This window comes from Gymnoscopelus braueri, assembly GCF_963280865.1.
Source record: "Gymnoscopelus braueri genome assembly, chromosome: 5".
NCBI classification, from domain to species: Eukaryota; Metazoa; Chordata; class Actinopteri; order Myctophiformes; family Myctophidae; genus Gymnoscopelus; species Gymnoscopelus braueri.
The window spans coordinates 22,198,391-22,211,828 of record NC_137606.1 but is presented as its reverse complement, the minus strand read 5'-3'; the positions used below and the strand labels follow the sequence as shown (position 1 = coordinate 22,211,828).

The window sequence follows — 13,438 nt, the reverse complement described above, 5'->3', positions numbered from 1 at the left end:
CACACACACACACAAACTTCACAGAACATCTGGACTCAAACTGCAGCCAACCTAAGCGTGCTGATGATCATCCAGCTGTCTCCGTCCACGGGGAACTGGACCTGGTTGGTGTCTGCGTAGTCCAGAGCCTCTCCGTCCCGCAGCCACAGCACGTCGGGGGGGTCCTCCTCCTCGCCCCCGTGGCCCTTCAGGCTGCACAGCAACGTCACAGGCCTACCCAGAGAGGAGATCACCGTAGTGGGGCTCCGCACGAACTCCAGCTCTGTGGATCAATGAGGAGAGAGATGGAGGATAAATGTTGGTGAATTTGGAGTGAGTTTTACGTTGCCGACAACATACAAGAGGCGTCACGTTGTTTGTGTGCCATTTCTCGATGTGGTTCAGTGATTCTCAACATATTTCATTTCAAAAGGACCCCCAGTTTTATATGCATTATTCCACACACACCCATTTGATACTGTAAGAGCCATTTTATATATTATTTGATTGCTGCGTCATGTAGGCCTGTGGCTTTTTTTCAGTTCGGAGCAACATATATATTTTTTATGAGAATTATTGTCTCTGAGGACTTGTTTTGTGCGTATAAAGCTTAATGCTTAGGACTGCTGCACTATAGCAGTGGGCAAATTGATTGAAGGGAAAGAAGATTAGTCACTTCAGATACAATGTTTCATCTCTGGGACCCCCAATCTACACTGTAAAATCATCAGTATTTATTTATTATTTATGCTGTACAGGTACAAGCAGTGAAATGTTGATGTGGCATCATGTTTCACAAGATTCCTAACAACTATACAATAGGCTACAACAACAAGATAATAATAATGATAATTCTGGATGTGATTCAAATTAAAAAAGAACATAATTTCATAATCCAATATATTAATTAAGTTAACACTGAGAGTGTACAAATGGAACCAAATGGACCCTTTATGTTCCATATGTGCACTCTCAGAGTTACAGACCCATTAGTGTCCATTTGGTTCCTAACTATCAGTCATTTAGCTGGAGACCCCCTGGAAGCCACTTAAAACCCACTGGGGGTCATCAGACCCCATGGTGAGGACCAAACTAGGACCATCAGTCACATGATGCTAAAACTGTTATTTCTGCCTGACAGAAAGAGACAACAAGGTTCACATTTTCCATGACTAATCTTTAAGAAAAACAGTCTGGTCTAACCTGATGTTTAGTTCTGTTTATTTCATGGCTTCCTGGTGAATAGCCAATCACTTATCATACTCGGTAACATGCTGTGTCAACCAAAGTGTCATTGACCCCAATTATGTATTTATTATTTCCAAATGGATTTAAATTAAACTGCACATATAGGCTATACGGTATTTGGTGAAATTATGTCATTCCAGTTATATGCTTTAAGTGTACTACTCAACTCAACTAAACATTTATTTATAGAGCACATTTAACATGACCAGGTCAACCAAAGTGCTGTACAGGTTCAAACAAAACAAAAGCAATGAAATATAAACTAACAAACATTAGCGCGTAATGGCAATGAAGTAGAAACAAACAAAAAGAATACATTAGCATCAGTAAAGGAAAAACATAGGGTGCTGCCCAGGCTCAGCTGTCACTAAAGGCCAGGGAGGAGTAGTGTCATGGTCACCTGACTGATGCTGTGGTCAATCATACAGCACCGGCAGCGACAAAGCAGCGGGCTGCACGTCATTTTCAATGGAAGCAGCAACATACAGACACAAACTGACACCTAAAGCCTCAGTCGTGCTCAGTAAATAGCCGATCTACAAGCTCACAACGTGACGCGCTGTGAGCTTGTAGATCTGCTATTTACTGCATGCAACACCAGCAAGTATAAATCAGTCTTAACACTTGACGCGCTGTGACACATTGCATGACGCGTTGTGTGACGCGTTGTGTGACACGTACTGTGACACGTGGCGTGACCAGCTGCAAAGCTGAAGTTGAGCTGCCGTAGACTTTTTTTCAGCGTTCCAATGAATGACGCAGTGAGGCGTCAGTCACTCATGTTTTTGTTTTTCGCCATTGCCACTCCCTACTGTAGCATGAAGAACAACTCATTCCTGCAGTTATCAAGTTCCCTGTGCTGTTTAACCCTACTCCTTTCATTTACGCAGTGTGGTTTCTGCAGCACTTACAGCAGCAACTTGGCAGCAATGTAGCTGGTCACACCTGGTCATTTTAAGAAAAGAGGGTTTAAGTGGGTAATGTCTTAATGATTAAAGGACCACTTCAGTCATTTTCAACGTGTCTTCATATAACTGGTCCTCCTCACTAATGCTCGCCTCATTATAAGATGGTATAATTTCTGTCCGCTCACTCTGTGTCTCAGAGGAGGGCTGTGGACAGTTCAGAACCCTGCCTACAAACCTGCCTACAAACCTGCCTACCAATGACATCATCGGTGGGTTTCAAATATGAATTCAAGAACAATGGCTTCTATTTCAGCATACTAACTTTGCAGGGAGAGAAAGGCTGTAGGTTTCTATTAGCTTGGAATCACCATTGATGAAGTCACTGGAAGGTAGACTTCTGAATAGACTAACCAGTCTAGAAGCACTGCTTCATCTCTTTCTCAGCTAAGGGGTCCTTGGCCTGAAAGACGTTGAAGACCCCTGGCCGACAGTAACCTCACTCCGTCAAATGGAAGAAGCTTGCGACACACATTTTGTTTCACAGCCTACTTCCATCTGAGACTCCGGTCGCAGAATCGATGACAGACGGAGTTTCATTTTTTCAAGCTACTAGGCAGGTGATTGGATGATCACCTGCCTATTGTGTATTGTTGTATTGTGCTTTCTGCTTTGGCAATGTAAACGTATGTTTTCTCATGCCAATAAAGCCCTTTGAATTGAATTGAATTGAATTGATCCCGCCCCTAGCAGCCGCTGATTGGTTCGAACACGCAGGGTTCGGGCAGCTTTACTCCGTGAGCAATCCCAGACTCCTTCCTGAAATCAAATGCAAATGAGATTTCCGGAGGGAGGGGGGTTTACCAGGTTAGGCCGACAGTATATCATGTTGAATTGCCTCGTTATTGAAATGTGCCATACAAATAAACTCTCCTTGCCTGTGTTGAAAAGTGCTTTGAAGTGCTTCATGAATGCTTTAAACGGCCCAAACATCCTATAAGTAAACAGGGAAGCAGCTTGTTGTGAACTTTCCACTAGTTTCACTTCATCATCTTGTGGTGGTAAACACACTGCGCTCATAAAAGCAGCCATGCATGGGGTTTACACTGATTATGATGATAAGGACAGGTTACTCTGGGTTCATGCACACTGATCAACCAACACAGCGTTACTTTAACGTTTAACCCATTCAACCCGGGAACGCATCTGTGTCATGTTAGATTTTAGCTATAGCCATTATTTTACACTTTTGTCTATTAAAACAATAGCAGATCTACAGGTACAAGCTCATAGCGCATCACTTTGTGCCGCACTATGAGCTTGTAGATCTGCTATGTTTTGAATTTTTTTTTTTGGTGCAAATCTTTGAACATAATTTATATATTCTTTCAAGCGAACATCTTTAACTAAAATCTTTGCTTCTGAGGTCCCTGGAACAAAATATTTTCAGATGGGGGTCCTTGACATGAAAATGTTTGAGCAACATTGATATAGCAACAATAGTTTTTCCAAAAAACTGTTAGTTAACTGATTTAAATGACATTTGTAGAATCCCCAGAAGCAACAGATTTGAGTTACAAATGTTCGCTTTAAAAAAAACATATATATCATATTATATTTAAAAAATCATGATTTTTCGAAAATAGCAGATCTACAAGCTCATAGCGCGGCACTCGGTGCCGCGCTATGAGCTTGTAGATCTGCTATTTTTGAATAGCCCAAAGAAATAAAAAAAAATGACACAGATGCGTTCCCGGTCTTCATGGGTTAAAGGAGCATGCCAACCCTTTTTGACATGTGGATCCTTTACCATATAACTATACCTATAAAGATATCAGATTTAAAATGTGTTCTGACTCAAGTGGAAGGCAGGCAGAGCCATACAAATTATAAGACATTTTAAAGTTCTCAGTTCTTCTGGGTTCCCAAAACTCAGGGTTAGTACCACCTCCTGAGCAGGGCCCACATTAGGTTCTGACTGAGAACCTTATCTGAAACTGAGGAGCCGTATAGCGTATTATGGAAACACATCCAGCACCTGTGAAAAATAATGTTGTTGCTGTCGGGCAGAAACAGTTTTTTGAAAATCAACACCCTACCTGATCACACTACAGCGTCACACAAAAGCATCAAAACGCGGCGCGAAGCCATGCGTTTTGAGCTCGTAGATCTGCTACTTTTGCTACTTTTGAATCCTGAAAAGTAACAGTTTTGGACATAATGAGGTTTCCACCCGACAGAGACGATAATGTGGTTTAAGTGTGTACGTTTTTTGAGAAACATCAGACTTCCATGACAATCACCAATAGGCTGATATTGAAAAATGTAAGTAAATCAAAACGGTTTCGAGGAATGCAATCGTATCAAAGCGAGAGTGACAAAGGAAAGGACCCACATCTTCAAAAAGACCAGCATGCTCTCCTTTGATTCTTAAATCCACACAGAAATCCACTTTTCTAACCCTTTCCACTTTTTTTTCTCTCTCTTAATGATTTTGATCACCTCCTCCAGCTCAAATTCCTTCCCCCGTATCAAATAAACGTTTCCTGACTGATGTTCCCCCCGCGTCCTGCCCCTGACTGATGTTCCCCCCGCGTCCTGACCCTGACTGATAGGACGTTTGTAGAGGAGGTCCGAGCTGATAGCGGGACAATGGCCCCTTGTTGCACAGAGACGCCTCGTCTGATTGGTCGACATGGGTGAGAACACGGGGGGAGGAGCCCTACGCAAACACCAAACAAGCCTTTCTGGTCCCCGATGTCTCTCCATCAGACAGCAGTGATGAAGAGGCCCTGCACAGTGACATCCTCAGTGGTCATTTGATCCATTTGGTCCTTATTTCCCCCCGAGTCATATCCTTATTTCCCCCGAGTCATATCCTTATTTCCCCCGAGTCATATCCTTGTTTCCCCCGAGTCATATCCTTATTTCCCTGAGTCCCTAAAACCAAAAATAAACGTGGGGAAGCAGGATTTAGTTTTTTTTTATCCACCACATATCTCACATTATGTGGAACAAACTCCCAGGAAGCTGCCCGTCGGCTGCCACTCTTATTTCTTTTAAAACACAACTAAAGACCTTTCTGTTTGCCGCTGCCTTTGATTGAGCTACTTTTATTTAAAAAAAAATCTTTCTCTTCTGCATTGTATCTGTTTTTTGTGGGGTTTTCTTTACTTCTTTTGTTTTATCCATCCTAATGTCATCGTATAAATGTGTTTCCTTTGCCTGATGTTCTGTGTAAAGCACATTGAATAGCCTTGTTGTTGAAATGTGCAATACAAATAAAACTGCCTTGCCTTGAGTCATGTCCAACTCTGAGAGCGTACGAACGTAACCAAATGGACCCTCGCGGCTCCATTTAGTTACATTCGTACGCTCTCAAGAGTTAAACTAACGCTGAGAGTTTCACAGTGCAGCCGCTCGGCCGCCAAAGCGGTCTGTCTGCACGTCTGCTCAACGTCCAGGACAGGAGGCTGGCTGCGTGGGATTCCAAAATATGACAAGTATAAATGTCTCCTTCTTAATCTTTTCAGTGGTTTACGGCATCGAAGGGGAATAGAAGGCATTTCTTAGCTTGGCAAGGCCCAGGGATGTACATACGTCCACACTGTCCAAAGAGGGAACAACACGTGCAAGGCAGCAGGACCAGACAGGGGGGGGGGGGGGGTGTGTACTGTACAGAGCATGCACAACACAGCTACAGTATATCAGGGATGTTTTCGACCAATTCCTCCCTGGGATTTATTTGAGAAGCGTGTCATTAAGAGCTGATCATTAATATGTTTTCCCACCCTAAACCCCCACCTATTTGCTTACAGGCTAAATGGATCCAAAGACCAAGGGTTCCCAAACGTTTCAGGCTGCGACCCCCCAAAATAATCATATTTGAACAGGGGACCCGGGACCCCCCAAAATAATCATATTTGAACTGGGGACCCCCCACCCTGACAAGCACTTGGAATTGTAGGCATTACTTTTAGTTTGACTCTGCTCCACAGATATTGTGAAAATAGCCGATCTACAAGCGCACAACGCGTCAGTGCGAGGCGTTGTGCGCTTGTAGATCGGCTATTTTCACAATGTGTGCCTCTTAACGCAATATTTGACAATTTGGTATGAAAAAGGTCTTAAAAGTCACTTTAGAAATGTGCAGATACACATACTGTTTGTTGGTTTGTTTACTGTTGAGTGAGAAAGCAATGTTACACAGTTTAAAGTTTAAAGCTAATCATCTGGGGACCCCCCCCAGGTTTGGGAACAACTGCCATAGACGAGGCCATATAGCCACAACACTACACTACGTACACGGCCCTCTCCCACCCACGGAGAAGAGGAACTCCAATGTGAAAATGCAGTTCATAGATTACAGCTTAGCACCATAGTCCCCGCCAGACTGGACACCGCAAGCTCAGGACTCAACCCCAGCCTGTAAAGCAGGACTTTCTGTCACAACAGGGGGTGAGGATGGGGGGGCTGCAACACCTCTGGCCCAAGTGACCCTCAACACAGTTAGTCCGGCAGGGCTGCTTTCTGAGTCCCCTACTCTCTGTACACCCATGGCTGTCTGGACACGCCCAGCTCCGACATACAGTTGTGGTCAGATTTGCTGATGCTACAGCACACCACGTGGAAAGTGGCTACATAGCCACAAGGCCACTGACAGTAGGCTACCGCCAATAGCTGCTTCCCCCGGACAGTCAGGCTTATGCGCAAGAAGACCAGGGAAACTCAAAGGAGCACATCAGCAATTTCTAACCTTGTCTTTGTATAATTGGTTCAAGCTAATAGAAACTACAGCCTCTCTCTTCCTGGAAATCTAGCACACAGAATAAGCCATTATTCTTGCATCAATACAAAATAAAATAATAATAATAATAAGAAATATTTGAAATCTTGTTTGGAATTAACCAAACCTGCCTACTGATGATGTCATTGGTAGGCAGGGTTCTGAACTCCTTTGAGACACAGACCGAGGACCAATTATATGAAGATAATGTTGAAAATCGGTGAAGTAAAGTGCTCCTTTAACAAACACTGGAAAAGCTACATGTACACTCTTGCTATATATGTACACACACAGATATACATTCACTGACAGATAAAGGAATGTGTGTGGACTTGGAGTTAGTATGAGCAGCATAGAGGCTCTTTCACTGAGACACGCCTGTAAAGACGTTCTCAAGCTTGTCAGCCCTGCCCTCCGAGCCTGTTTCATGGCCAACCTTTGACCTGCGACCCCTTTGCCCGTGACCCCAGAGGGTTCATGTCACCCTAACTCTGTGTGTGTCATATATAAACACATACTTCATTCAGCTTCACTCGGTCGCTCGCTGCGATCGCGCCTGATTTATATGTAGTGGCGCGCCAGTGTCGCACGTGGAAAATATAGCAGATCTACGAGCTCACAACGTGTGGCGTTGCAATGCGCTGTGAGCTCATAGATCCGCTATTTATGTGTGCGACAGAGGCGCGTAAATACGTGTAAATCAGGCGTAACACAGACAGTGTTGCCATGTCCGCTAACTATAAGCGACTTAGGGCTTGTTTTTCTGTAGTCGCTTGTAAATATTGTTAGTTGTGGGTTGCGTTTTTTTGGGCTTGTTTCTAAAGTGTAGTTGTTTATTTGGGCTTGTTTCCTAATGTTGTTTAAACCAGTGGTTCTCAAACATTTTCATGTTTTCATCCCAAATTAATATGTATTTGTCCACCGACCCCCCCCCCCCCCCCATCTAAAAATATTGTGTGCCAGGGACCCCCATACCAGATTTGTGTTCTTAAAATGTTTCCAAAAAATATTCAAAATATGTCACTTAAAAAAAAAAAAATCCCCATTACAGCAACCCGGAAGTCCAGTTCTCAGCGGTTTTGACGATCCGACAAAACAACGGTTAAAACGTTGGAGGTGCACGCCGTCCATAATCCGTATTCCCCGAAAGTCATATTCTGACTTTTCTGCCCCCTCCCTCCCCTTTAAGGCACATGTTGACGTTTGGTAAAATGTTTCCCCAAAAAACTAAATGACTTCAGGGAATGAAACAGCGTTGGTTTAACACAATGCTGTACCCCTCCAACTGTACATACTTTCCCCAGTTTTTCTCTTAAATTGATTTTATTATGTTACAGTTTTGACACTTGCTTTGGCATTGTAAATGTATGTATATTTCTCATGCCAATAAAGCTCCTTTGAATAGAATTGAATTGATCCTGGTAGCGTGTACTACACGCTGTGTAGCATGATCAAATGTGCAGGGATAGACACACTCATGCATGTGTACTCTCTTGCACACACACACACACACACACACACACACACACACACACACACACACACACACACACACACACACACACACACACACACACACACACACACACACACACACACATCTTGCTCTGGGAGCGTGCAATAAAGCAAGAGGCCCGACTCTGACTCTTTGCTCCAGCGCCTCTCTCTCTGTGTTCCTGGCTGTTTAAAAAAACGTGTTCCCTTCTTTCCACTGCCTTTAAGCTCGGCTGATTTCTTTGAGAAGAAAAGAAAAGAAAGAAAGGAAACAGAAAGAAATACCAGACATTCTGTCTCTTTCATAGTTACACATTCACTATTCAGAACTCTTATAAGAATGCTAGCGTTGCTAGATAGAACAGGCAGAGAGAGTGACTGTGTGTATGTATGTGTGTGTGTGTGTGTGTGTGTGTGTGTGTGTGTGTGTGTGTGTGTGTGTGTGTGTGTGTGTGTGTGTGTGTGTGTGTGTGTGTGTGTGTGTGTGTGTGTGTGCGTGCGTGCGTGCGTGCGTGCGTGCGTGTGTGTGTGTGTGTGTGTGAGTGATTCACAGCAGTTTAACTGCTCCATCTCAACTCTTTTGTTCACTAATTTCCCCCCTAAGGTCTCACTTTCTTCCTCTCTCTCTCTCTCTCTCTCTCTCTCTCTCTCTCTCTCTCTCTCTCACTCCCCCTATTCACTCTCTCCCCTCTTTTCACTTTCTTTCTCTCTCTCTACCCTTTTCTCTCTCTCTCTCTACCTCTCTTTCTTCTCTCTCCTCTCTCTCTCCCCCTCTCTCTTTTCGTTCTCAGTCAGTCTCCCATCTTTTCACTTTCTTTCTCTCTTTTTTCTATTTTCTCTATCTCCGTACTTCTCTTTCTTCTCTCTCTTCTATTTTCTCTCTCTCTCTCTCTCTATCTCTCTCTCTCTGAGTGTTTTCTTCCCCTCTCCCCTCATTCCCAGCCCAGTCTCTCACAGCAGCCACAGTCCTCAGATGTTAAATGTCAGTGGAAGAGAAGAGACACACACACACACACACACACACACACACACACACACACACAGACGCACAGCCTCCCCGAAACATCCAAACAACAGGCCCTGCATTTAGCTCCCACTCTCACACTCACTACTTTATCTTTTCTGCTTTTTAAAGGCGCATAACTCAGGTCACACCCCCCCCCCCCCCCACCCCCACCCTCTCCATTCACCCTCCTTTTCATGCCATTCTTGGGATTCATCGCTAGACATTTTGCCACCTCCCCTCTCCTCCCGACCCCCCCCCACCGCCCCCCCCACCCCCCCCTACTCTGTGTGCCCCCTTTACCCCCATCCATCATGCTGCCGTTCTGGTCTGAATCACAGCTCTGACTCGCGCTCGAAAACATTGTCTGTGAGTGTGTGTGTGTGTGTGTGTGTCTGTGTGTGTGTCTGTGTGTGTGTGTGTCTGTGTGTGTGTGTGTGTGTGTGTGTGTGTGTGTGTGCGTGCGTGCGTGCGTGCGTGCGTGCGTGCGTGCGTGCGTGCGTGCGTGCGTGCGTGCGTGCGTGCGTGCGTGCGTGCGTGTGTGCGTGCGTGTGTGTGTGCGTGTGTGTGTGTGTTGATCATACTACACTGTGGCTTTGACATGGTAATCATTACCATAACCACACACATTACCTCACACATTACCAGGTATTGAATTGAACTGTTCTACTTTCAAATGGTTTATTGGGGCTCCTTATGAATTGCATTGTTTGTTTTGAATGTCAACAATTAAAGTAGCTAATCTTCATAATAACATGTTTACTTTAAAGCGATATGCTGTAGTTATAGCAGTGACTGAGACAACAGACTGAAAAACAATGATGTATAACTGAAGGCGCATGAGCGTGCATGTGTGTCTGCATGCCCACATCAAGTCACTTTTTGACCCAGACCCCAAAATGAGTTTGACAAGCCTGTACTACAGTGTCACACAAAAGCATCAAAAGTAGCAGATCTACAAGTTCGAAAGCTTGTTTTGAGCTGGAAGATCTGCTACTTTTGCTCATTTTGAAAACCTCAATCCCGAAAAAGTAACAGTTTTGGACATTTGAGGTTATCCACCCGACAGAGACGATATTCAACCATCCCCAAAGAAGCACTTAGATTAGAAGGAGCAGCATTACTTTGTACAGTCAGCCCATCTCCTCATCCACAGCAGACATTGGTGTTCTGTTCCAGGAGGAGTGGGACTGGAGGCAGTGATGGAAGAGGTACTCACATGTTTTACTTAAGTAAAAGTATCAACACTGCAATGTACATATACTTTGCTAGCTACAAGTAGAAGTCCCATATCAAAAATGTACTTGAGTACAAGTGCAAAAGTATCGGCATCAAAATATACTTAAAGCACCAAAAGTTGTACTCATTGTGTAGAATGTCCCGTTTCACAAGTTCAGAATATATACTTTTTTTTTTTAAATAGCCGATCTACAAGCTCACAATGCATTGTGAGCTTGTAGATTGGCTATTTTCAAATGGCTGAAATGTATATAGGGAATAATGTATGTTTTGTAATAATAATCAAAATCTACAAAGTAACTAGTAACTTAAGTTTTCAAATAAATGTAGTGGAGTAAAAAGTACAATATTTGCCTCTGAGATGATAGCGGGGTAGAAGTAAAAGTACAGAAATGTGGAAATACTCCAGTAAAGTAAAAAAAATACCTCAAAATTGTACTTAAGTAAATGTACTTAGTTACTTTACACCACTGACTGGGGGTCTGTGGCCCCTCGTGAAGCATGCATCCCTTGTGCATTGAGATCAGAAGAAGCATCTCCATGATGATAAAAACACATGACCAGACCACCACGGGCCCCCCCAATGGGCCCCTCAACAGGTGGAGGCCCCAACAAGGGCTGAAATCACACACCTGATCTCAAAAGGTCATGGCGCTGTCAAATGGCTAGCTGGGCTTTTAGGAGTGAACTCTAAATCCTCTAAAAAAAAAGGACAAAAACACATTTCATTCAGTTTGATTCTCAGGTTGATCCCAGTCAATTCCGCTAGAGCAGTGGTTCTCAACCTGTGGTCCGGGGACCCCCACAATGGGTCCTAGAGGAAGTTCCAGGGGGTCCCCAGCTTTAATAACTTAGACAGTAGATAATCGTTGCCATTATTACAAGAGAATGCATAGAGTTTCTCTTTTATCTATAGCCTACAGTATGCAGTCGGTGGTGGACAGACAGTAAAGGAATTCTGTACCAACTGATCACAACAAATGAGGGCTAACGATAAATATATCTTAGATCGGGGTCCCAGATATATACATAGTATCATATTGGGGGTCTTTGAAGTGAGGAAGGTTTGGGAAGGTTTGAGTCAACTATAATGATAAATGAACAGCCATGGACAGCATCACACACAGTGTTTACAAACTGTACAGATTCCCAAGACTAAAAGCATGCGATCTGTTTGGTTTTTCCACCCTGTTTTGTTCTTTTTATTTTTTTGTCATATTACAATTCATTAATAAAGGTGGGTGGGTGGAAAAAAAAAAAAAAACAGTTTTGTGAGTACAGGCACTGTGTGGGTTTTATGAGCTTAAAATTGCCCAGATGTTTTGCAGCGGTTGCTCTATAACGAGCCCAGAGCTAATTGATTTAATGGATGGAGAACAAAGCTCACTAATTGCACATCACGCTGTTTTTATCATTAAATGTTCACGTTTTTTTTTTACCAGCCACACACACACACACACACACACACACACACACACACACACACACACACACACACACACACACACACTCACACAGCCAAATCCTCAGTGTTCATTTAACTAGGAGAGTAGGCTATAATACAAATGGAATAAAATGGACCCTATCTGTAACTCTGAGAGTGTACAAATGTAACCAAATGGACCCTTATGGGTCCATTTGGTTACATTTGTACATTCTCAGAGTTAGACATGACTCTGGGAAATAAGGAATATAAGGAGAAATAAAGTTGTAGCCTAGTAGGCTGTGCACAAGATGTAACAATAGCCTGAGACATGAATCAGGGAAATAAGGAATACAATGGGGACTGTTTTTGACTGATATGGTTTTAGTTGATTCAGATTGGTTGGTTTTTACAATGTTTTACAATGTTCCTCGCCCAGGCAGGGATCCCCAGAAGCAAAGATTTGTGTTAAAAATGTTCGCTTAAAAAAAAAAGTATTCAAATATTTTACAACCAATGGAGTAGGCCTACGTGCACCTATATACACGTACCTGTCAGTTTACCAGCAGACACTGGTCTCAGACCAGCCATCAGCCCGACTAGAAGCAGCAACACTGATGATGATGATGATGATGATGTCCCGCTTCTTAAACGATCCGTCCATAAAGTCTTGATCCTCATGATGAAGTGATGATGATGATTATAATCCATCCTTATTGAAGGTTTCATCACCGCATCTCAACAGCAACGCGCAGGGAAAAAAATCCAAATCCAAACAAAATCTCAGCTCTTCTCTTCTCTGAGGCTCCTCAGGTATTTCAGGCTCTTCTTCTTCTTCTTCTTGTTGTTGTTGTTGTTGTTGTTGTCTGTCCAGTTCGGATGGGTTATTGTCTTCTGTGAACTTTATGCAGCTTTATGATCGGAACCAATAATAGTAATAAAACCGTAATAACAACAAGAACGCGCAGCAACAGAAAGCCTCGTAGAGAAAAGTTCGTCCAGCCGCTATAAAGTCATTGAAATGATAAGACCTCTCTCTCTCTCTCTCTCTCTCTCTCTCTCTCTCTCTCTGAACTGACTGGAGTATTTTTAACCCACTGATTCCTCCTGAAGACAACTTCTCTCTCTCTCTCTCTCTCTCTCTCTCTCTCTCTCTCTCTCTCTCTCTCTCTCTCTCTCTCTCTCACACACAGTTCCAGCAGGACTCAAATTCCTCGACTCAAGAGTTCTTTCCACCCGCTTGCTCCCTCCCCCCCTCCCCCTCCCCCCTCCCCCTCCTCCTCCTGTGTCTCCCCCCTCGCCCCCCTCTCTCTGAATTCAATTCCATTCAATTGAAAGAGGCTTAAAGTTTATAGTCATGG

The 13,438-nt window shown here is 43.6% G+C and overlaps 1 protein-coding gene across 1 annotated transcript in view; it reads right to left on the bottom strand.

Moving 5' to 3' along the window:
* Positions 1–13,190, bottom strand: part of axl (AXL receptor tyrosine kinase) — a 64,059-nt gene extending 50,869 nt beyond the window's left edge. Inside the window, exons 1-2 of the mRNA XM_080429482.1 lie at positions 12,629–13,190; positions 52–262 (exon numbers count right to left, since the gene is read on the bottom strand). Coding sequence (XP_080285608.1) covers positions 52–262; positions 12,629–12,806 — 389 coding nt within the window. The 5' untranslated portion in view covers positions 12,807–13,190. The remainder of the gene's footprint in view (positions 1–51; positions 263–12,628) is intronic.
* Positions 13,191–13,438: the final 248 nt, after the last annotated feature.